We start from the raw sequence: 26,357 nt of genomic DNA on the forward strand, positions 1-26,357 counted from the left end.
TTCCATGCACATCTTACGTTCCTGCGTCTACTCGCGTGACTCCTGATAAGGAAGGAAGTGTTACTAGCATACGCGTCGCTACTGTTCTTACCGACGCTCTGTAAGTTCGCCGCTAGGATTCCTCCTTCTGATATTGCTAACTTGCATTCTCCTCTGATATCTAAACTTCCCTCTTTTCTTTCCACCTCCCATACCCACAGGCTTATTCTCAGGCCGTATCCCGTCTCCACCATAGGTTTCAAGTTAGGAGTTTCGCCCGTGTCTGTAAGTTCCCTTAAACTTAGTGTCCACTTTAGTACATTCAATCCTCCCATTGCTAACATTCATTCCCTTACTTATCCGTTCACTCAGCACCACAGTTCTAAGACTTCCAGCCATCCGGAGACTCCCAAGAACGTCCTCATCCCATTGAGGATCACATTCTGAATACACGTACGTTTCCCTTCCAAAATCTATCTTTTTCTCTCAATCCTTCTTACCTGGCATTTACCTGTTCTATCTTGTTCCCCAGAAAGGTTTCCAATCCTCTTCGCACTCCAGCTCGCCTAGAGGGACCGTCCAAGCTGCTACCCTCCGTTCTTAAGAGCCACCGCGATTCAGGGTTTTATTCCCCAAGAGTGTTTCCCTGGGGATTCTGCCTCCATCCTCTCTGATATTCAATCCGGGGAGTGAGAGAGAGCAGGACTCCCACAGGGGATTCCTCAATCTCTGCCTGTTGCCTCCAGTGCAAGTCTCTGTCAGCCCAGGTTAGTGAAAATGTAAGTCTTTGATTCTATACCAGATAACCGCTTTCTCTCCTCTATGGCATCTCTTTCATGCCGCCGATAGCACACTTTCAACCACCTCTGTACCACCTTCACTACCACCTCTTCCTCATGGTGTCCTCTCCCCATCTCCTCCATATCATTTTCTCCCCCTATAGTTACTGCCTCTGTGTCACTTATGAACTTTGATGTTATCACCTCCTCCTTCCTTTTGGGTTTCACAATCTCTTCATGCACCCTGCTTGCTACGTCCGCCTCTTGACTTCAATTCCCATGTCCTGATGTTAAAACTCCTATGTCCTGATATAGTCACGACCTTCTACACCTGTTCTACTTCACCTCCTCCTGTCCACTCTTATGCTGATGTTATCAAATATTTTCTTACCACCTTAGCTCTTCCCTGATCATCCAGCTTTCCACTACTGTCACCTCACCGCTCTCCAGCATCTGATTTTTCCACCAGTCTCCAGAATTCTCCAAACCTCCTGCAACTCACAATGAGTAACTGGGGCTGGGTGCTTTTATACAGTATTGATACTGTGCCCCCACATCCCCGGGTGGAACTCCCAGTGAGGTTCTGCATTTGTTGCTTGTAATTCAGTGACGGCTGGGTTTGGCTGTTGTCTGAGTGACCTAGGTCTCATTTGGTCTGGGGCCTGGCCTGTCTGTCATCTTGGTTCTTAATCTATCTTCCTTATGTCTGGTGCTATCTAAACTGACCTGTGGGCATTTGTGTTTCCAGAGTTTGAATTCATCCCTGTAAGAACACTGTACAAGAATATTCTACTTCTATTTTGATAGTGTGCTTGCAGGGGAATTCAAATATTGTATCCTCAGCATAAGAATCATATGCCCTGGAACAATGCTTTCGTAATTGTATTTTCCTCAACGAGCTCTGTGTTTGGAAAACCACGGAAAGCCATGTATCTCCGGAATTCACTGTCAGTCCTGTAAACTCCAGGACCTGGCTCCTTTTATGTGTCATGAGAAACTGTACCAGTGTCCATACTTCATCTCAAGTGCATGGAAATAGTTTCCCTTAAAGGGAAAACTCTTTTTCAGTGCTGGAGCTTTGTGAGAGCTAAAGGCTTTTTTGATAGTTAAGGGGGTGGGCCTGTGTTGCCCTGTAATGTTTCACAGGGGTTTTAGGCATGGGTATAGCTTTTATGGCTGGCCTGACCTAGTGGGCTGGTGGGGTGGGTACAGTCCAGACTCCCAAAACTGACCTGGGGCCCTGTGGTTGCCCCAGCCATGTGATTGGGTACTAGGTTGGGGTGACCAAGGGATCCTCCCTATGCTGCCCCTGGGAACAACATCCACTGGTTCAGGATTGCACCTGGCCGCCTAAGTCGCCAATCTGCTGGTGCCTAGAGCCAGACATGGACTTTTTCACAGACCCAATCCCCATCGCACATTGCTTGACTTTCACCTTCTTGTTATTCTTCAAAATAGCTATTTGGGGAGTTTATTTCAATGCAGCAAACATATTTTCTTGACTGTGCGTTCTCTTTTTCTCTTATGCCACTTATTCCTGGGTTTGTAATCATGAGAGACATGAGGTTTTGCTGAGGCACACACCCTTAATTTAAATCCAAGATCCTCTTTGATTGCAGTTTGACCAGGAGATATTTTTTTCTAACCTTTCCCTAATTCTTTGTAAAATGATTGCATCTGTCATCATCTTGATAGACAGAGGGCCCTTTAAGTATGGACCTGCAAGTATGTTTGCCTCCTTCACTAACTCAAACTCAGGAAGGCCTCAAAGATGCTAGCGGCCCATGCATCTCAGAATGTTCCTAAGAGCTGTTTTCAAATGCTACTAACTCGAGTAGTATTCTTTTTTTAAATTTATTTTATTGAGCGTTTTCTTAGTATAGAATTATAAAGTGTCTTGTATTCACATTGCTCGGACATAAAAAAGAAAACCGGTTTTCAAGTGCATTTTTTGGTTCAACTAATATGCCCCCACACCCTCCCCTCTAACCCCCCCTTGGGACCAAACAAGTCACGGGAGTTAATCACGGGAACAGTTGCATACATGTCTTTGGGGGATCATTTCCCCGGTTTCATCTTGTGTCATTTATAGGCATCGAGGAAGGGCATCCACTCCATTTCTCTACTTTGGGTGATCTCATGGAGGGCCCCTGTGATATTCTCCATTTCATAGAGTTCTTTAGCTTTCCAGGCCCAGGTTGATTCAGATGGACGAGTTTTTGCGATTTCCAGCTTATGGTGATACAGACCCTCGCTGCTATTGGCAGGAAGTGTCATATGGGGGGCACGTTTCCACCCTTCTTCCTGCCTTTCCAAACCGACTAGCACAAGTCTAGGGTCGCATTCTCTGGCAATACCATCTACTTTTCTTATCCAGGCTAGTACCGCTTTCCAGTATGCTTGGGTTTTAGGGCATGACCACCACATATGCCAGTAGTCGGCCTGGGCACCACATCCTCTCCAACATTGCGGGCTTGTTTGCTTGAACATTTTGGAGAGTCTTTTTGGGTCAACTGCCATCTGTGCAGCAATTCTATTCTGTGCAGTTTATATTGGGCTGAAATTGAGGTTTTGTGAGCTGATCTGCACTTTTGAGACTATAGTTGGTCTAACATCATTGGGCCCATGTCCTTCTCCCATCTCTTTTTTAGGCCGATGATTCCGTTTCCTCTAGCAGTCAGTAGGGATCTATACAGGTATTATATGAGGCCCTTGTTAGGAGGGATTCACTTAGTATTTTCTACATTGGCATGAGCTCTCTTTGGAGTTTCTCCTTCCATTTCAGTGTCAGTGGTGCTCCTTTTAGTTGCAGGAACATGAATGTGCCCAAGGGTCTAGTTTGCAGGCCTGTTTCGAGGTCTTGGATAGATATGCATCCATTGGTCTTGATAATATGTCCCACTCTTTCCAGCCCTGCTTCATACCATTTCTGGTACTGTTGCGGATCTTGGATTTCATTTATGATAGGGGGAGCCCATATACAACTCATGGTAGATGGCCATGTCGTGAGTCCCCTCATTTCCCTTTGGCCTATTACTGTCAATCCATTTGGTTGCTAGAGATAATGAAAGCCAGGAAAAATCGAGTATGTCTGGCTTGTAATGGATCGGTTGTACAGATGGAGCAGCACATGCACTGATGCTTCCAGGTTGCTATGATATAGTGCCCTGCACCACCTTGTACACACACAGGACGCATTGCTGAAGCAATCAGAGTACAATGGTACAAACGTCACTAGTCCTGCTATTCACAGCTGTATTTATTTCGAGTTAATACATCTATTTATGCCAAATTTTATTGGTATGATTTATTTTTAACCATTTGTCATGTTTGTGAAACATTTTACTGCCTTCCTATTTGCTTCCTTTCAATGATTTCAAAGGGCTTTGCCATGACTTTGAGTTGGATTTCCGCTATAACATCTTAGGCTTTTCCTAAACAATGATTTATGTTTTCTGATTTCTCTTCTAGCTGAATGATGAGACTGAATTGGAGACCCTCTGTGCTGAAATTGTATCTCAGCATCTTGCAACAGAAAGCCCTGATTGCCCAAACAAGCCATGTTGCAAATTCACCTATGTGACCATGACTGGTGAAGAGGTGGAACTATGCCCGCGAGGCAGACACATTGCTGTAGTGTAAGTAAATATTTGTAGTGTTAACATGCCACCTTGTTGTGTCTTTAAAGTATTTCCGTTATTCCTTCTTTTTCCTCATTTGGTACCTGCCATTATCCTCAACTCCTCCTACAATGCCTTAACATAAATAAATGCAAAGGTGTGACCCTTGGCACCATGCTCATTTGAGACCATCTCAGAATTCCTGTTGCCTGAAATGTCTACAGCACTAAATAAAGCTTCTTCAGTCATTTTAATGTGAAATTGTTTCCAGCACCATATTCCAATTTCTAAAGGCTCCAGCGTAAATGGATGCTGAGATCATACACTGACCTAGATTGAATGACATGTCTAGGGAACGAGTCAAAAACTAGACTGCACAGATTGTGCAAATGAACAGGCTAGGGGCATGTTTAATTGTGTATTTTTTTTATTATATTTTTATTATTTTATCAAGGTAACACAGCACAGTAAGAAACAGGTTTACAAGCTCAAACTTATTTTAAAAAGTTATTGAAGTCAAGGCAGGAAATGGATTTCTATACCTCATCAATTGGCATGCTCTTTTCCAAAACCTCCAGGTCTTTGTCTTCTAGTCTGGTGAATAGAAAACGGGATGTGTAGGATGTTTGCCACTAGGTGTGAGGGGGTCTTAGTGCAATAATTTAAAGTGCAAGTCATTGAAGACTGTAGGCACCTCAGACCTAGTGCACACAGCATGTTCATTTGCACAATGATAAAGTTGTGATTTCAACAATTCCTTAATTTATAGTTCTTGGCCTGAATGGCTTTGTTCTCTGTAATTATAAAATGGCCTGATTTTAAGAAGAGGTTGGCCTTTTCTGTCTGCAACAGTAACTTAAGACTTCAACATCTTCTCCCCTTACCCCATCCCTCAGTGGCTTTTACAGGACTTTAATGTGTGCCTCCAGTCTCATCGCCTGTTTTTCTTTTAAATAACTTTTTTCTAAAAATAAAGTTAAAAAATACAATTATCTTCCTCCTGATTTAGTTCTTGGTTTATGATCACCGATAACTAGTGTTGTCTCAATCATCATGTGGCCGAAGACTGATCTTGGGTACATCACAACATTCTGCAGGATCAAAGAGGGCAACAGTAGAAGATAGGTGGCAAGAGGTCTCAATCGGGGGATGTTTCACCTGAGCAAGATGCGAGATTTAGACGACTGGTCTAAGAGAAAATGTGCCTTAAAATCTATCTTCAAGTTTGTTACAACCTATGTGCATGTAGCCTGTAAAAGCCCCGACGCCTCACAGACTCCAGTATTTTTACTGAGGATTTTATTTGGGATGCGTCATTGTGGAAACAGTTTCCCTTGTTTCTATGTTTGTCTTCCTGCTTGTCTTTAAAATGTTGTTGTAATCTTCCAGTTCTTGCATAGAGATTCAGATCCATACATCCAGGTTTGTATAGTCCTCTAGGAATGCTTCTATTTTCCATGTTTTGTTTTGTAGAGTGAAACGGTGTTGTGGATTTCTATTTATTTATTTAGTGTCACAGATGGCAAAAGAAAATACATTTCATGGGTTTTATTTTTATTTGTGAAGTCTAGTGATGTCCCTCTGTGTCTCGTCTGCCCACAAACCTCCTCTGTAACCCAGGTGTCCGAAGCCCACATAGTTCTACTGATTTTTAACCCCTACTGTCTAAGTTCTTCAATTACACTAGACAAAGTGTCCCTAAGTGCAGTGTGTCTTACCTCCCTTCGGGATGTCCTAACTTTCGCTACTCTAACCAGAGTTTAGTGTTCCACTGGGAGGTGCGATTGTGCCTTGCATTTGCTCTGTTTTGAACAGGCTAGATCGGCCATGCCCACTCATCCCTATTCTTCTACTCTTATTTTCACTGTATCCACTTACTCCTCCTGCCAATGCTTCGTCCGTCCGATGTTTCACTACTCCTACTCCTACTCCTCACCACTAACTTTAATGTAGCTCCCACATCCCTCTGATCTGCCTTCCCACTACTATGCTTCCCCTCCCACTACTATGCTTCCCCTCCCACTACTATGCTTCCCCTCCCACCAACGCTTCCTCTCCCACTACTATGCTTTAGCTCCCATTACCATACTAATCCTCCCACTACTATACTCCTCCGCTCACTACTACACAGAATGCTGTGATTATAATGAATCACAAACAAACTCATCCATTTAACAAATCGAAAATAATGAATTCCAAAACAAAGAATTTGGAAAAAAACTAGAAAAGGGGTTGGGAATGTGAATAGTGGATTTGGGTGTGGGGGGAAAAGTATTAGGAACAAAAAAAGGGGAGCTTTGGGGATAAACCCCCCCAAAAACAACAACAAAAGGAATTTGTTATTTTGGAATTCATTATTATGGTATCAGTTGTAATGAGGATTAGTTATTTTGGATTCAATAAAATCACATATAACCCTACTACAGACACATTTCTTTCACCCACTATCTTTCACTTCACATTCACTCTTTACACTATATGCTTCTACTCACTCACCACACAAACACGTACATTCAAATTGCAGAACCACTATCACTCCTAAACTAATACCTCACCTGTTCCAACAGTCTCTTCCACAAGCCGAAACTCCTTATTTCCTCCTGCTGGTCTCTTTGTTGTGCTCCACCTCTTACTTCGCCTACTCACACTGCCTTCTTTCTTTTCGGCGTTTAAATATCCCTCCCTTCCTGCTGATTGGACCTCTTTCCCTAGCCAATATGGGTTACTCATCCTGCACCGGGATGTTTATGTATGGGGAAGCTTTGAAAAGGGGCTTAAGCTCTGCCCACCCATTATTTCCACGGTGGCTCCACATGTAATGGCAGCTACCAAGTTTGGTGCCCAATCTTCTGTCACCCTGCACCTCAGGCATAGGTCTGGCGCTGAATGGCTCCCTCATAGGCCTCCCACCCCCAGCTGATAGGGGCTTCTAGCCCCTTGTGAAAAGGTTTGGTTTACTACCCCTGTCACATTAGTGAAATCGAGCATTAACCTTTTCAGGAGATCCTTGATGTCAGACTTTATCACAGAGGTGCCATCATCCCACCTCGAGGATGAGCCTAAAGATGACAAAGCAGGAGTACATCTATCTTTGTGGGGCTTCTATTGGAGGTCCTAGGCATAAAGAAGACATTTCTAGGTGCGTGATGTCGTCAGACCTCTGAGGAGAGACAGTCCCCAGCCTAGTCCAGTGATTGTGAGGTCACCATTATCAACAACCAGATCTCAACCAGAACATACCGCAAACCAACAGAAGTGAACTCAATTCTTCACGCCAGCAGGTGCCATAGAAGTACGGTCAGCGCCAACATCCCACAAGGAGAATATATAAGAGCGAAACGGAACTGTGACACAAGGGGGAAACTTATAAAGAAGAATGTACACTACTAGACAACTGCTTTACAATCGGAGGCTACAAAGCACAGAACATCGCAAAAGCAAAAGTTAAAACTCTATCTATGCCCAGAGAGACGCTACTAACACCCAAGGTCAGAACAAGAAATACTAAAGAAGATGCCATCAGATTTGTAACAAGGTACAACGCAGACAGCCACAAGATACAACAAATGTTGAGAAAACATTGGTCATTGTTACTATAGATCCACATATTAATTCCAACCTGAAACCATATACAAGCATTTCGTTCAGCAGGGCACCCACCCTACACAATGTTCTGAGCCCTTCCTTCATGCCCCAACAAAAGACAATTGCATCCAATTGGCTCACAACAAGGACTCCAATTGGTTTCACAAAATGTGGCACATGCTCAGTGTGCACATATGCGGAAAAGACAACAACTACCAAATTCCTAAACTGCCAGGCATACAAGATAATGGAACATATCAATTGCAGATCCAAGTACGCAATTTACACCATTGTGTGCATTTGTGAAAAAATATACATCGGCAGCACAATCGAATACATTTGTGTAAGGATAAGAGAACACCTGAATAACATACATTCCCAAAATTCTAAACTACCCCAGGCTAACCATTGGCAGAAGCACCATTAGATGGACGACAAACGACAGATATGATTCATTGGGCTGCGCACAGTCAAATGTGGACCAAGGGGATGGCAACAGGGAGCGCAAACTACGCCAGGAGGAAGCAAAACTAACATGTCACTTCATTAACCGTTTATTAAAAACGGTTTGAATTCTGATCACGATTTCAGTGTATTTCTCTAGATCATTCCTAACAACATCTAAACCACCTGACCAGACATCTTTCTTTCGCCACCTCCATAAGTCCTTGGCTTCTAACCAAGCCATGTTATTTTCACTTAGGTTGACCCAGACCCTCAAAGCCCCCTCTTAACGAGAGCCTCATCACGGGTCATTTACTCTCAGACCACAATCCCAGTGATGTGCCTCTCACCACACACCGCACAAACCATTAAAAAAAAATTCCATTTTCTTTTCTCGCTCTAACCTCTTACTCACCTCCCCCAAAAAAAAGTATGGCAAAATCTTGAACCAGCTTCACTGCTCCCCCTCCCCAATAAAAAATGTTTTTGAGTGCTACATGCACCAGACGCAAATAGACCTGTTATGTTAACAAACTCCCAACCACATTTCTGCCGTATCCATCCGGGACACCAATCCTCTGGAACCATAGCGGGACCCAGTCCAGGGCTATCTCCAAATTATTTAACCCCAGCTCTCCCCATACAAGTGTAAACCCTACACACTTTCCTCGTAAATGCATCTAAGCATTTCAATAAAGACACAAGACTTACTTTCCCCCCAAAAAGGTTTGTCAAATTCTTGACTTAATTTTGCTGCTCCCCTTCCCCACCACAATTTTTGGGTGCTACACGCACCATATCCAGATAGACCTGTTATGTTAATTAACCCCCAACCGCATTTTCCGCCCTACCCATCCGGGACATCAATCCCCTGGAACCTTAGCAGGACCTAGTCCAGGGTTATCTCTAAATTGGCTAACCCCAGATTTCCCCTATACAAGTGTAGAGACGACACACGCTCCTCATAGATGCATACAAGCATTTCATTAGACTCAAGACTAACATTCCACCTAATCACATTGCACCACTACATAACTGCACCTTCCTTTTCAATTGCGTAATTCAAGCACTGGTCTCAAATGTATGCAGCTAACAGTACAGCTGGTCCTCCTTTAACTGTCCTTGATACTACCGAAGCGCTTTACGGACATGCGTACAACGCATTGGTCTCATATGTATACAGCTGACAGTACAGCTCATCCTCCCTTAATTCTATGACAAGACTGGAGGCAAGCATTATGCTTCAACTTCTTGTAATTCACTACTCTTCAGCAGTTTCAACAAACTTCAAAAACCACAACAAAACACTGAAACAGTCTGAACAGACTTTTCCTTTTTTTTTTTGTTTTTTTGTTTTTCAGAACTACAATCCCCATAGTCTCTGTAGTCCATCACACTCCATGCCCAGTAATAACCACTTCCTGTCCCAGGGCTGCTCCTCTTCTTTTACTGCTCTTCAAGCAGATAAGTGCTATTTTGGTTCTCTCCCTGATTTGTATGGATAAGTTGGTGTTTATAGTGCATATGATGTAGCATAGCTCTCAACTCACCCGCTTTTGGCGGGTGTCACCCGCCTTGAAAGCAGTGGAATCACCCGCCAAGTCCCTCATACGCCCATTCACTTCTATGGGCCTCTCACCCGCCAAAAAGAAAATCGGGTGTTTTCACCCGCCTTGCTGACAAAAAAGGTTGAGAGCTATGGATGTAGAGTTAGCAGACTGGAGTGCTCAGGGGGAGTCTATGCGCTCTATGCACAGTAATAGGGCGTTATTGCAGAAGCGTAGGTGTTTTAGCGCCGCAGGGCGAGGTTTGGTGTTTCTGAAGTTTTTATTTTAGATTTAGCGTGCCTGAGCGTTCGGGCAGCCTTCCCACAGCTCGCGTTCCCCGTGCCGTATGTCCAGCACGCTTGGAGTGCGTTTGCGAGCTCGGGAAGCGTTAGCGATCGCGCGCATCGGAATACCGTGGGCGACCAAGAGCTCACGCGTAATACGGGCCGGTCCGTGATATCCCTCTCCAGGCGGAGAGGGAAGTGCGTGCCGTAGAACAGCCCCCTCCCTCGGGGAGGCGGAGCGCTAGCGGTGCGCGAGGAGATTAGGTACTCCTGGCCCCCTCCGTTGCGAGGGAGGAGCCGACGAGTGCCTTCGCTTCCACAGTCGCGTTTGTATTTGCGACGTGGAGCGGAGTACACTCGAGGAGCCGGGACCGGCGGTGAGGCGGCATTCTTAAGCCATTGTTGTTGCTAAAACGAGGCGCTGCCTCTTTCAAATCAACGCTGAAGTAATGTTGAGGTCGCTAGTACGCTGCAGAAGCACGCGACCAGGACAAAGCAGCTACAGCCGGAGAGGAATTTTCACGAGGCGGTGAACGTTGGAGCAGAGTCTCTGGGAGCGCGCCTCTGGCAGAGGCCTACTGAATCCAGCCCATCCCAGGCTTTCTACTGTCATAGACTACCCTCCTTCCAGTACAGCCACACAGAGTCAAATTTTGGACAATAAAAAATAAAATAAATAATATATCAGAAGTATCACAGAAATAATACTATTTATAAGATAAAGGGGCGCATTCGTTCCCCAGAGCATCTGTAGCGAGAGGGCGTGCAGTGACACCCTTGTTGGGTACACCAGGCACACAGCACCCAAGCACAATGTCCGAGTTGGAATGGAGTGAAGAGGAGCAATCCTCAGAGCTGGCGGCCAGCTTCAAGCAGGTGCTAGGAAGCTCGCTTATAGATGCGGTGGCTATGGGGGTGAGACCCCAGCAAGACAGGCTGGAGTCACTGGAAGCTAAGCTACTTCAGCCCGTAGACAGTACCGGAAGGGGAGGAAGCACGCCCGCGGAACCCTCAGAAGCAGGGTCTATGGGAAGTTCTAAGGCCCGAAAGAGGAGAATCCCTCTGGACCCCCAGGGCCCTTCGGATGGGGCAGAAGGAAAGGTCCCGGAGGTCGTCGACGCCTTCGCAAAGCTCCGGTAAGCATTTTTGCAGCGTCAGACTGTGCCAGACCTCACGACCCCCCTCCAGGGGATGAAGAATATGGAGAAGACGGTTCAGGCTCCCAAGAAGAGCCGGAGGAAGGCGAATCTCTCTCCCAGGAGGAAGAGATTGAGATCAAGCCTAGCGGAGGAAAGAGAAGCTGCAAAGAGAAGCACCTCGAGGAGGTGGAGGAGGACATGTTCGATCCAGACAGCATCCGGAACCCGAGATCCTCAGACTGGCAGCCCTCGCCTAGAGTGACTCAATATATGACGAAGAGATTGCGGAAAGCTCTGGACAAAGAAGTCCGACAGAGGCTCCGAGCGGAATGCTCGAGATCAGACCTCCCAGGGAAGGTGGCCGAGATGCCTGAACTGGATCCAAAAATGTTGACCTTTGTGTCGAAAGCTAGCAAAGATCCCCAGAAGGGCATCGATAGGTCTTGGAGGAGTTGCCAGGAGAAAGTGTTAGACCTGGCCGCGCCTCTGGCGAAGATAATGGACCTGGCTGAAAGGGCCAGATATACCGGTGAAGAGGTGGACCCCGAGGCGCTAGCAGGTTGGGCGCAGAGAGCGATGTACCTCCTAGGCAACGCAAATTGCGCTATCGCATCAGAGCGCCGGCGAGGACTTCTGCTGCAGATTGATTCAAAGCTAAGTGATTTAGCGTCATACGAAGCCGGGGAAGCGGCACAAGGACTTCTCTTTGGGGAGACCTTCGGCAGAGAGATGGGGCACTTCGTAGGCACCTACGCGTCCCTGGAGAAAGCTCAGGCTTCTATTAGAAAGATCTTCACCAATCGTGTTTTTGGAGGGACCAGCCGCCACAGAGGTCGTTCGGCTGGTCGCAGCCAAGGGGGACGTAGACCTCAGAATCCCAGGGCCCAATACTGGGAGAATAGGCAGCAAGACTCCTTCTTCCCGTCCAGAGGTCGTTTTCCAAGAGGTCGTAGAGGAAGAGGAGCCGGTCGTGGTCAAGGATTTACTCAAGGTGAGAGCAGCGTATTATCCTCCGGTGGGGGGGAGAACAAGCATGTTCTTGAGAAATTGGCGCGAGCTTTCCAGCGACGCTTAGGTGCTGCAGGCGGTTGGGGGCATGTGTCTAGAGTTCGTTCAGGTACCAGTGCAGGAGCGCAGGCCCCATCAGCAGCGCTAGAGCACACAGAGCAGAGTCTCCTGGATCGGGAGCTGCAGCTGCTAGCGGCGAAGAACACCATAGAGAGGTCCCCGGGGGAACCCGAGTTCATAAGCAACATGTTCCTGGTGCACAGAAAAGAGAAAGTGTGACCAGTTATAAACTTGAAGGTGTTGAACGGGTGGATAGTATACCACCATTTCAAGATGGAGGGCATCCACCAGCTCCGGGACTCGCTCAGGGAGAAGGTTTGGCTCACAAGGCTCGACCTGAAGGATGCGTACCTGACGATCCCTATGGTGGAAGAGTCCCATTAGACTGGAGACTAACATTCCACCTTATCACATTGCACCACTACATAACTGCACCTTCCTTTTCAATTGCGTAATTCACGCACTGGTCTCAAATGTATGCAGCTAACAGTACAGCTGGTCCTCCTTTAGCTGTCCTTGATACTACCGAAGCGCTTTACGGACATGCGTACAACGCATTGGTCTCATATGTATACAGCTGACAGTAAAGCGCACCCTCCCTTAATTGACATGCGCACAGTTAACTGTCCATGACACTACCAATGCGGCTTACAGACATGCGTACAATTTATTTGCCGTCACACTACCCTAAACTCTGCGCATACCGACTGATTTCGACTCAGGTGCCTCTCTAGACACCTATTTCCTTGCAAAGAGCAGAATCCTCCTTTTAATCACAGCATACCTGATGGACGGCGGCATTAGGTAAGCTCAGGAATTAATTTTCCTTTACTTCTTAAAACTGACATAACTAACAGCCTAGCTACCGACACAGCAACTTATTTAAGTCATACGTGCACCTTTACTACAATATTCCTCTACCTGGTACACTCTTACAGCGGTCATCACTTCAACTTTATTTGCATGTCCCTACATCCTCACCAAACTCGCGCATGCCTTATAGCCATTCGCCATACGCACAGAGACAATTTCCTTTGTGTCACACCTTGCCACATTTAGATACCACCCCTGATCCGTCTGGGCCAACCATTCCTCCCTCTATGCAATATATCCACATAGTGTGCATTATTGACCATATGAGATTAGGCCTCACGAGACTCAACACACACTCACTTTTTCCTGTGCAATTTCTTGATATTCTTCACTGGCCTGGGGTGCACACTTCATCAAGTTCAATACTTCTAGAGCATAGGCACTTACCCGCTAATGACAAGCCAAATGATTGCCAACACGCAAACACTCCCCACCAACGGAACGCCAATTCACAACACTGCAACAGCGCTACAACTCAAATCCATTTGGACCTGCTCACTCACTTAAAAAAAAATGTTTTTCATTCCCAGCCATGAATTTCAACCAGACCGACCCTGAATTACTTGCCAAACGGCTTCAATTGAACACTCTCTGGGGCAACAAACCCCACGATCACCTTATCTAACTTGGTAAGAGCAACCCACATCAAATTATTCCAACTCCTGCACCTTATCCATTCCTTGCAACTAATTTGCTGTTTCTTTCTCTTTTTCTTCCACCTCCTCCTCTCCTGGCTCGTCTGTGAATGTAATATGTCTCTACCATGACAAATGTAAACCGCATGTCGCACTGTGCTGTACAAAAATAATGACCAAAACTAAAATTGTATCGCCTACTGAATATATCAACCCTTTTCACTATGTCACTTTGTCACCAACACACTCACCCTGGTCAACGAATGTCACTACACTCAACTAGTGTGATTTATGTCGATTACTGTTCAATGAAATTTTAAAACATCAGCCATGAGAAGGACCCTCTGGGTTCGAAACATGTGTCGGCTCACCACTTTTTAGACCATGTGTCTACACTAAAGAAAATAAAGTAAACACACTTTGAAACACTGCATCCAGCGTGAGAATCTTTGTAGCCATAAGATTCACCAACTACCTTTTGCAAGGCAACCAGGACTTTCCACTATCCCATAGAAGAGGTGTTGGGTTCACCTCTTCCCACCTGTGACCTTGCACAGAACTATCGAGACCATCAGACCAAAATACCGAGCTCAGCACAGGAGTTTTCATTTCTAGACCCCACTTCCCCCCCTCTTGCAATATACAATAATATGTTTTAAAGGTTCCATGCAACTAACATTTTTAGAAAACCTTAAAAATGCTTCATCACTGGAACAAACGTTCCTTCTAACTAAAATGTTATGAGTGAGGAACAGATTAAAACAAAATCTCATAAAATCTGTACAACCTTTCTTATTGAGATATACATTCAGGTACGACGGTAAACAACCAATCTTTTTATCATATTTTTTTAGTTTTAATAGAGTTTCATGAGGAGTAGAAGTATAGTCACACTTATCCACTGAACCCCCACCAAGGTGCACCAAACCATCATGAAAGTGACATCCTTGGAATAAGACTGTCTGAAGGTCTTTGCTAGAGACAATGATAGCACCTTGGGAGGCTGCAACCTGAAGAACCCTGAAAACAAGTACTGACTGGTATCAATGGCTACACGGTTGCAAAAATGTGTGTCCTGAGAAAAGGTTTGAAGGACAAGGTGATCCCCTTCTGGCTATTTTTGAGGAGCAATAGCACTCTCCTTGATGAGGGAACCCTTTTGATTTGTACATTACCCTTGTTGAGACTCAGAGAAACTTTGGGACGTTTTGCTTTTCATTTGTCGCCTGCTTTGGATTGTTTGGTTTGGAACTTCGAGATGCTGAATATTCCCTCAACACGAACCCCTTTGCAGAAAGAGACCCTGAATCTGTTGACCCTGTTGTTCAGAGACACTGCCCTCCCATCACAATAGTTTTTTGTATAGGTTTGTTTATCTGGCATTTTAAGTAACTTTACAAAACAAGCTCCCTCCCACCACTTCTCCCTACCCCCGCCCCAGAGCTGCCCTTTCCCTACACTCCAGTGGTTTTACTAATCCCCCATAGGCTAGGCCTAGTTGGGTAATCCAACATATCCACTATCCGTACGTTTTGCAGGCACATCTGCAAGTGGTAGTCCTCCTGAAGATAGGCTAGTAGCAACCCCCAATTGTCCTGACATTTTTTGTAATACCCGTGGATATTATACGTGACCCACTCCATAGCCAGGTTGTGCCAGATCTTGAATAGCCACATCTGGAGTGTCGGAACGTCCCTGCTCTTCCACCTCCGAGTCACCACCAACAGCACTGTCAGCACCAAAACCATGCATGCCTTGAAAGAGGCCCTCCCCTGCAGAGCGGTTTCCCTTTCCCTTTCCCAAAGCCCCAAAGTCCACGTCCGCATCTCCAGATGTAAGTCTTGCTCAGCATTTCTTCGATGAACTCTTGCACCTGCTCCCAAAAGGGGAGTATAGCCGGGAAAGACCACCAGATGTGTGCCCAGTACCCCGTCACCCTGCAACCTCTCCAGCAGTCCGGCGCTACCCCTAGATACATGCGACTAAGCTATACCAGAGTATAATGCCATTGGGTAAGGGCCTTATACCAGATCTCTTAGCTGAATTGACCGGGTGAGCTTGGGTATATTACTGCACAGGAATGTCCACTCCCCTAGTAATATTTGTTATCCCTGAATTTGCTCCCATTTCCCCATGTAGGGCCACGTCCCTTTTGCCGCCCCCTCCGTGATGATGACATATAATGAAGATATTAGATGTGAATCCCTCGAGTGAGACGTAATATGAATCTCAAATGCAGTGAATTGTCTGCTCGCCGCAGGTTTGTTAGCCGAGTGCAATACCCAATGCCGGAGCTGGTAGTACCAGAGCCTGTCCCCCTCAGACCAGTCAAAGGACTGTTTTCATTGCTCAAAATATTAGATTTCTTGTACTTGCATGATATCTCTGAGTCGTGTGCACCCAGCTGCTCTCCACTTGCCAAATGCTCCCTCTTCCAACCCTGGCGTGAACTCTAGATTCCCAAACAGTGGCGTGAACGTTCCAGGTAAGGTCGATAGCCCCCCCCCCCTCCTTTTAATAGGTCATCCCACACCTCCCCCACCAACTACATGAATCTGTGATGCCTGCATACTAACTGGTCGGTCAGCCTTAGCCAGCCACAGCACCTCCGCTAAGGGGGCCCCCACCACTGCCCTATTTGTGCGCACCCACATCTTACTGTCCTCCCCCTTTAGCCACTGCATTATAACCTGATCCGGGTGGCCTGATAGTATAATCTAAAGTCAGGAACCGCCAGTCCCTCTTGCTTCTCGGGGGCCATAAGTACCCATAGCGACACTCTCTGCTTTTTGTTTCTCCAGATAAAAGCAAAGAGGAGCCCGTTGAGAGATCGAAAGAACCCCTGAGGAAGAGCAACCGGCAGGGCCTTGAAATAGTAGAGCAAGCGCAGAAGGGTCACCATCCCAATCGAGGCCATCCGCCCCATCCAGGATATATAAAGAGGGTTTGAACACGTCAGGTCTGTTTTCAAAGCGTTGAGCAAATGGGGATAGTTTGCTGCATATAAGGGTCCAGGGATTTCGTTATGTGGACGCCTATGTATTTGATCCTCTCCGTCACCCACTGAAACGGGGAGCATCTCCGCGCCTCCCCCGTAGCATAAGGTTTAGCACTTCGGGTTATTTTTTTTTCCTGGATCCCCCCCATCCACTGAAGGACACAATCTCTGAGGCCACTGCCATCTCTGAGAGTGCCAGCAGCATGTCATCGGCTGCCATTGTCTTGTGGACCCCCCCCCCGGCCACCTGAGTGGGATGCCCCCTGCATACACTGCAGAAAGTGTTCTAAGAAAATTGCATATAACAAGAGAGATAGCAGAGCACTTGATAACTAGCCCGAACGTGCTGAATCAATCTCTCTCCGAATCCCATGTGAGCCATGGTGAGAAATAAAAAGCACCTCTCCATGCGGTCAAATGCCTTTTCGGCCTCTAAGGGCAATCAGGACTGCCGGAATCCCACGCTTTGTTACCTTCTCCAACAGATGACACACTCGCCTAGTGTTTTCGAAAGTCTGAAGGGATCTGATGAACCCCGACTGGTTGGTATGAATTAACGCCGCAAGTAGACCCTCTCTTCTAGCCACTAGGATCTTAGTGTATATCTTGAGTCATCAGCGTTAATCAAACCTATCGGGCGGTATGAGCAACATTGCGTTGGATCTTTGCATGGTTTCGGGAACACCACCAATTTTGCCTGGTCCATGGTCTCTGTGAGTCCCCCTCCCATTTCGAAAGAGTTATATAATCGTGCTAAATGCGGAGCAAGAGTAGAACAGTACTTTTGATAGAAAGCAGTTGTATAGCCATCTAGGCCAGGGACTTTGTGCGGGGTGAGTTTCCCGATGGCCACCCGAACCACCTCCTCTGTGATATCCCCCTCAAGTGCCTCTCTGTCTGCCCCCAACGGTGTTGGATGCGGTACCGCTTTTAAATATGCAATCTGTGGGTCCTCTTGAGGCCCATCTAAGACATAGAGATCCCCATAGAAGTGACCAAAGCACCTGAGAATTCCCTCTGTCTACCACGTCGTCCCCCGCTCCGTCCTATATTTTCAGAATTGTCTGGGTCGCTCCCCTCTGTCTGACCTGCCTCGCCAGAAGCTGCCCCATCCTGTTCCCTCTCACATAGAATTTCTGCTTCGCGTTGAGGTGTCACCTCTCTGCCCTCCTGACACTCAACTGGTCTAGCTGGTCCCTTAATGCTCTGTTACTTTTCAACGTGGCTCTTGCCGAGCAGTTCCCCATTTTAGGCACAATGTTTTTAAGTTGCGATTCCAGATCAACTTCCATTTTCCCAATTTGTTTGTCCCTTGAGAGCAATCAGTTCTCCCCTGATTATTTCCTTGAAGGCATCCCACCAGTACCCTTAGGAGGTGTCAGCCATGGCATTTTCCTGAAAGTAGGTCTGGATTTTTCCCCCTATGGATGTTGATAGGACTGGATCCCCTAGTTTCCATTCCAGCAGAGACCATTGTCAGAGCCTCCTGTGGCCTTGGGGCAAGTCCAGCAACGTGCCTAAAGGGGCATGGTCAGACAATGCCATTGTGCCTAAGAATACCTCCCGAATGTGTCCCGCTAGCCGACCAGATACCCAGATATATTCTATAGAGGACAGAGTTCTATGGAAATGCGAGTAATATGTATATCCCACTTCTGAACCCCTGCTTGTACGCCAGGCATCCACTATCCCTAGACCTGCAAACCTCTTTAAGTTTCGTAGACAGTGTTCCCTGGGCTGTGTCCTCTCCCACTGCGATCTTGCCCCAGCACCCACTCCACATTCAAATCTCCAGTCAATATCACGTGACCATCAGTGAACCCTTTAAGTTCGGCCAGTGTCATTTTAAGAAACCCATCTTGCCCAGCATTCGGCGCTTACACTGTCGCCAGAGTGAATGTCAGTATTAAAGCAGAATTTTGCGAGAACAAATCGCCCCTGCTTATCCCCCTTACGCTCTAGCACCCTCAGGTTAGGTATGTACTCGAAGGCTATTAAAACCCTGCCGTTTTATTGTTTGCATTAGCGTGGAAGAGATGTGGATACATTGGTAACCGGAGTCCTGATTTGTCGCTCTTCCGAATGTGGATCTCTTGGAGCATGAGAAAGTCTGGTTTCTCCCAACTCAAGAAGTGTTCCTCCTTTTGCCGTTTGACGGGAGAATTCAGTCCCCTAACATTGTTAGTGAGGACTTTGAATCCGTCTGACCCTCCTCCCATCGCCCTCCTCTGTTCCCCCTTCTGGCTCATCCTCATCTTCATTAGAGACGCTCTGATATCTATTTACCCAGCTTATGTGCTTTGGTCGGTGCGTGGGTGTCAACCATCCCCCTCCCCACTCTCTGCCCTGCAACCCTGTCGTCGAACACCAACTGAGTGTACTGCTGCTCCCCCTCCCGTCCCCCCAACACCCACCCCTGCAACAACCCAGGCGGGTCCATGGGACCTAGAGACAACGTGGGGAATATCCCTGATCATGAACCGGTAAACCATCTGGGTCCCAGAACCACAGAGAGACATTAATATTCCTCTCCATGAGATGCCAAGAGAGCACCTGAGACCCTCCTCACAGGACGTCAGTCTGTACTGCTTCCCTTTCCATGTAAATATCAAGCCAAATGGGAAGGTCCACTTGTAACAAATCTTATCTTGGTTGAGGATCTTGACTACCAGTCCCATTAGTCATCTCTTGAGCAATGTGGAGTGTGCCAGATCCTGGAAGAGCTGTACCTCAGTCCAGTTGATGTTTAACGAGGTGGCCGTGTGGCCGCTTTCAGAGCTTTGTCTTTTTAGCCATAGGAAGCAAATGCAGCTAGGACGGGCTCCCAGCTCTCTTCATGCAGGTCCCACTCTATGTATTCTATCGAGGTGGACTTCACCTCGTCTGGTGAAACCTCCATGAGTAGCTCTGCAAACAAGGACTGAATTATCAATCTAAGCTCCTTGTCTGCGATCTCCTCCAGGACATTCTTGAGGTGTATATTTGAACGCTGTGACCTATTCGCAAGGTCTTCGCATTGAAGTTCCAGGTTATACGACAACCAAGCTAGTTGTTCAACTGCTTCATCAGTTTTCCTGGAATCGTCAGCTAGTTCTAGAAGGGCCCTTTCATTTGTATGTATGGGTTCCCCCAATTTTGAAAGCTCCCCTTTGAACTTGTGAACCGCTCCCTTAAAATCGGCCCTCAACGACGAAAACTGTTCTTGATATGAGCTTGTGATCCGTGTCTGGAGGTCCGCCAAGCACTGCACCAGATCTTCCTTGTTAACCTCCATGAGGCTCAACTGTGGCACAGTGCTGCCGCCTCCCACGTCCTCACCAGGGGGTGGTGAGGGCTTTAGGGCCTTCTGCTTGTCCAGTTGCCAACACCTGTTTACTGAGCCCTCTGGCCAGTGAGAGGCCGAATCTAGGTGATCTGAAATCTCTGTGGTCCTTCCCCTGCCATTGCTTTTTGACATGTGATCCTCTGAAGATCACCTTCCGGCTTGTTGCTGCCTGGGCGGCACTCATCTTGATAAAGGGGGTCACACCTCCTCGGACCACAGAGGACTGCCCCTCCTTGCACTGACCTGCCCTCCCGGCCTGGCCCCAGATCTCAAAGCTGGCACCCGTGACTCAGTGACCCCCAGAAGGCCAGATGTGACTCCTTATGGTGGGCTGCAAACACTACTCAGCATGCACCCCCTTCCCTTCTCCACTTATGGTTATGGGACTGGTGTCCTCTTTTTCTGTTCCACAATCCCCTTGGAGGGTTCCACACCGTCTGGGAGCCAAGCCACCTACACAGCCCCAGGGGCCATTACTGGTGCAGCACAGGCCAAAGAGCACTGCAGGCTCGAGTGTGTAATAGCTTGGCCCCTCCTCCCGCTGCTCCTCAGAGCTGGTCCCTTCTCTACCCTATCAGGAGGTCACTGTGTTGATTTGTGGGGAGGACAGCCGGGCCAGAAGGGAAAGAATGCTGGCCCGGCTGTCCTCCCCACAAATCAACACAGTGACCTCCTGATGCGAGATCCTGTTGCTGCTGTTCATCCTCCCTACAAGACTCGTCCCAATGATTTTTGGGCAGAGGAGCCGGGGCCGCAGACGTTTCAGCGCTGCCTGCATGTTAGTAAGTCATGTCTGCAGTTTATCTCTGTGCTTGCAGTATCAATGCGGTTTCCTTTATTTAGCCTCTGCTTTAGTTGTACGGCTCCTTCCTTGGGATGATGTTAATGGCCCATTGCCCCAGCGTGCAGCGTTTTTCCAGTGGGGGAGGCCAGTGCCCCCTCCATATTCAGTGCAGTCCCCACCAGGTCATCCGCCACAGCCAGCCCTGGTGGTGCAGGTGGCAAGGATCAAGGCCCCCACCGAGCTCCTCGCACTAACAGATGAACTTGTTTGCCTGTTCTCCACACCACGGGCCTCCTGTGCGGCTCCAGTCAATGGAGGGCTGACCGAACTCTGCCTGGCCCCCTGTCGGTACTCTGCTTTGCCATGCTCTGCTTCCCCCATCAGCTGATGCAGGAGCCAACAGATTAGGGCTCCAGGGTGGCCACAGCACGTCCCAAGTCATCTCTGGCTTGCACCCCCTTCGCCTGGCTCCTAAAACGTGGAATTCCCTACCAAAAAACATATGAAATACAAGGGATCATCTGTAATTCAGAAAACAACTAAAAACGTGGCTCTTCACCCCAGAATCATAAGGGAACAAGTAGGAATCATACATTTTGGCAGAAACAGGAAGCCCAGGGAGGGACCTACCATCCATTGCCTAACCATGCCCATCTGGTGGGCGCAGGGAGGACATTTTGGACCTCTCATGCACACACACTGCCAAGTTTATAGAGGAATACCATAGTAGGCAAGGACCCCCCACTAGAAGGGAGAGACCCATAACTTTCCTAACCTAACCATCTCTAACCCTAGGGAGGGGGGACACACCTCCACGATCCATGGCCACATACTGCAAGACTTCTACAGACGATAATTACCACACTGCAACCTACCTGCTGAATAGGATGCTAAACAATATCAAAGCACACAGGATGGTCATAGATGCCGACTAGAAACCAAAACAAAGAGGTAAGAAAACCCCCCGCTAACCCAAATACTAAAACCTAATTTTTCTGCAAACTCTTCTCCTACAGAACTTCAGACTACCACATCTCTGCACAGCAAACCGCACGTACTTCACCACACTGCAACAACATACAAACAACACATAACCATGCACAAAAGCACATGGAATCGCTCACTCGAAAATCACACCTAAGCTCAGCAAATGGTGCCCACCGAACTGAAGCTGCCAACAGAACATCATATCTCACTTTCCTATTCCCACTGCACCCTACTTTTTCACACAGTCCTTTTTCAGACCCGCCAGAGCGAGAGGGGATCACTCCGGTGGTGATAGTGTGTGGTACAAGTAACCTTTAACATTGACGATAAGTTTAGGAGCAGAGGCTTCAGTCGAATGGGGTATCAGACTACAGAGCATTTTCGTGTCCGTGTTGAACACGGATATAGGTATATACGAGCCTCGATCCAAATAATCTTTCCCAGGTTTCAGGACAACACGTATTAGAGCTTCTATCATTGATTGGGGTAGTCCACTGTTGTCATAGGCATAGTGAGACATTTATGGGAGTGGCTTCAGTATGTGATCTTTAAACGTCCTATAAAATTCAGTTGGGAAACCATCCGTACCAGAGGTTTTACCAGTCAACAGTGTAGCCCTTGTTGCTTGCAGTTCCTGTAACGTCACCAGGTTTTTGAGGAATTTCGGCTTGTTCCGGCATGATCATTAGGATATCAATCAGGTTTAGGGTAGCTTCTGTTTTGTTTGTTAAAATTTGGTGTAATCTATTGTAGAGTCCTCTACAGTAGGATTCAAACTCTTTGTTTGTCTTCTTGTGTGTAGCATGTTTCCCCATTAACTGTAGTCAGTGAGTTGGTGGGCGGGTATAGGTTTTCCGTCTTCAATAACCATGTTAATAGTTTGCCAGCCCTTTCGCCCTGTCTTTGGAATTCTTTAGTGTGTGTTCTTTTATATTTGCCTGGCCTTTGCCAGGTGTCCATGCATTGGAATCTAAGTTCCCCTACGGCTTGTTCAAAGTCATCTGTAAGGGTATCTGAGCTTTCAGAGGTGGGTGGTTCTCTGTCTATTTGTGACAAATGTCTCCTCAAGGTTTTGCAGACGCCTGTACTGGTGGAAAAACACACCCCTCTAATCGTAGTTTTGAATGCTTTCCATAGTAATAGGGGATTCGGTGATGACGTTCCATTGTCATTGAAATGTATTATTGCCTCTTCCAGTGTGGAGCGGTAAGCATTATACAATAGTTCTTTGGTATTAAGTTTCCAAGTAGGAATAGGGGGCTCCAGGTGCCGTCTCTGGAACGAAATAATCAGTGGACAGTGGTCAGACAAAGCCATGCCCATGTACGTTGCATCTATGAAGAAGTGCATATGTTCTCGTTCTGTGATGAAATCAATACGGGTGTGTGCTGTGTGTGGATGGGAGTAGAATGAGTAAGTGCGGGTGTCGGATGGAGTGTTTTCCAGATATTTATTATATTTAAATTGGTCATAATCTGCTGCACTTGTTTAGTAATTGGTGAAGGCTCTGTATTGGTCAGTGTTGATCTATCCTGCAAGGGATTTAGAGCACAATTGAAGTCTCCTCCCCAGATCCACACTGCTTCTCCAAGTCAAATTTATAATCGTTGGGCGATGAAAGTAGCTGCATTGACATTAAGAGCACATATGTTAAATGCACGTAGTATCTTATTTTCCAGTTATCCATTGGCTATAACCCCTCTACCCTCCTTATCTTTTTGGATACTTTTCATTCTAAATGGCACAATGCTCAGAATCCAGGTTAGCACTCTCCTCATATATGAAGAATGGGTGGAGCCGTATCCTTCACCTCTTGAATAGTTTAGTTTGTTCCCTAGCATCAAGGCAGAGAATCTCTTTCTTGTAATGTATTTTTTAACCCTGCAACTCTTAACAAAATGATCCAGGCCACGTACATTCCACTTCACTACTACATCTGTCATTCCACTTGTCATTTAATCAAGTGTCAGCGAGAGTGTACGTGCGCTTCATTAATCATAAACACATTTCACTCGTCCTCCGAGTTGCTGTGCTATTTGCAGTGTATCGGAAAAGCAAATTCTGTTTGCCAAATTTGGGTTCTTGTGGTGGGCAATGACATCATTTCCTCACTTTATAACAATTCTAACTTTCATTGAAAGATGAGAGGGAAATGAAGTTACAAGTCCTCAATAGTGTTTTCTATTAGAGTTGCGCACTTATCAGCAAGCCAATTTGTTTCATGGCACGGGGTCCCCTTAAAGGGGTGCACACTGCACACCTCAAGTAGGCTGCACTGTTCATGTGCGTTTTGGCAAAGAAGTTTCCCTCCCCTTTGGGTGAGGTGGGGGGGGGGGGCAAGAATCTAACGCGGGCGCCTCTTCATCTCAGCGGTTAACTAAGTCTATAGTAGTTTTAACAAAAACGTGTGGTTTACCTATCATGTGAGTTGGTATGATAGATCCATTTGCTAGTTACCCTTTCGCAGGCGAAGAGCTGTAAGGTTGGTATATGTGGTTTTGGCTAACAAAGGAGAGTCTGTCTCTATATTCAGATGTTGCCTTTTTCATCCTCACCTTTGATCGTTGGTTCTTGCAGTGACTTTTTCGAAACGGGCAGATGTCTATTCTTAATTATTTTTCCCATTCATTGGAGTACGTAAATTGGTAGAGACCAGACAGGGGTGAGCGTCTTCCGGGGGCTCAAAGAAGTGTCTCTCTTCATTGTAAAGTATTGTTAGTTTTGCAGGGTACATCAGCATGTATCTTATTTGTAATTGGCAGAGTTTAAGCTTAACAGGTTCAAAGGATCGTCTTTGTTTCTGTACTTGTGCAGTGTAGTCTGAGCATATAGCGAGAGCTTTTCCACTCTTAATAATTTTTCTGCCGTGTCTTGAGGATTTTAATATTACTTCCTCGTCCTTATAGTTTAGTATTTTGGCTATAACAGGTCTCAGCGACGCTCCCTTGGGATAGTTTTCCCAGACCAATTTCCTGGGTGTTAGGCAGAATCCTGTGCAGTTCCCTTGGGGACCACTGCAAAAAGATTAAGAATACAGGAGTAAGCAGTAAACCCAATTGGTAGCAGTCTGCACCACCCATATTTACCTGGTAGCTGTGGCTGAGCAGTCAGACTTCTCTCAAGAAGAGTAGCGGAGTATGTAGAGTATACACAATAGGGCTAAAAACACAGTAGAGCAAACAAACACTGACCAGAGCTTTGTATCAAAAGTATATAATTATTTATTTAAAACACACTTTAGGCAATATACTAGCACTCTAAATCAAAAGCAAGTTAAAACACAGTCAGGTAAAGTATAAACACCTCCCTTGATAACTATTAGACAAGTCAGGGTAAAAACACCACTATTTGTTAAAACAGATGTGAGCGCTTAACCTAGATGGCACTCCAATAGTTAAGGTAAAGGGAGAGAAAAAGGCAGGGTATAAAAATAAAACAGTTCCCAACACTTTAGAAGTTCAAAGCAAGGGAATAAAGGCAGTATACACTGTAGAGCCACAGTTCATAGGCCAGGCCCACTTTAAATGGAGCAAAGCGAAATGTGCCCAAGATCATACAGTTTTAAATGCACTAAAAGTCTTTGCAGAATGTTCAAAAGAGGTTGGGGTGATTCAAGAAGTAAAGTTAGGTCTGGGGCCAACCCAGTTGGAAAGCCAAGGATTTAAGGGTCACCTTTAGCAATCCATGGAAAGGGAGGCCAGGAAGAACACAGTACCTTAAAGAGAGAGGAAGCTCCAGCGGTGGCAGTTGCTCCTGGCAGTGGTTGCAGTTGGTTGTTTCAACCAAGGGAAGAGAGGATCTCGTCGAGGAGGAAACTTGGAGTCAATGCACTGCACAGGGATGAAAGCAGCCACGGAGTTTGTCGGTTAAAAGGTGCATTCCTTTTATTCGCGGTCAAAGTGGTGAAGCTTGGCTATCCGGCCGCCGGGGTGCTTGGCACGGGCGATTCGACCAAGAGATGTCTTTGGAAGGCGAAAGGGGCGAACTGGTTGATCCCACCAGCTCAAAGGAAGAAGACTCGTCCAACAGAAGATCTTCTCTTGTTGTTGGGAAAGTGGTGAGTTCGTTGCAGCAGTGCTCCACCGGTGGTGTCATCGTTGCAGATGGCTCAGCTTCTTCCCTCTTCGGATTCTTAGGTCCTGTGGCGACTTCTGAAGTTCCAGTCCCAAAGGCCCTGCTTTTATGCAGAAAAACCCCCATTCAACAGCCTCGCTGTCACCCAAACATGCTAAGTGGTGAGCCGGGCGGCTCACCACTGGACCAATCGGAATAGAGTGCGACTTGGGTTGCTAAGGCAACGCAGTCCAGGG

General features: G+C 46.7%; 1 protein-coding gene across 8 annotated transcripts in view; it reads left to right on the forward strand.

The window, feature by feature from the left end:
• The window catches only part of HECTD4 (HECT domain E3 ubiquitin protein ligase 4), a 4,298,785-nt gene that overhangs the window by 4,182,267 nt on the left and 90,161 nt on the right, over positions 1–26,357 (forward strand). For all 8 annotated transcript variants that reach the window (XM_069619495.1, XM_069619492.1, XM_069619493.1 and 5 more), the window contains one exon: positions 4,230–4,396. In XM_069619495.1, coding sequence (XP_069475596.1) covers positions 4,230–4,396 — 167 coding nt within the window. The remainder of the gene's footprint in view (positions 1–4,229; positions 4,397–26,357) is intronic.

The sequence above is a fragment of the Ambystoma mexicanum genome, chromosome 10, assembly GCF_040938575.1.
Source record: "Ambystoma mexicanum isolate Mex_15411 chromosome 10, UKY_AmexF1_1, whole genome shotgun sequence".
NCBI lineage: Eukaryota > Metazoa > Chordata > Amphibia > Caudata > Ambystomatidae > Ambystoma > Ambystoma mexicanum.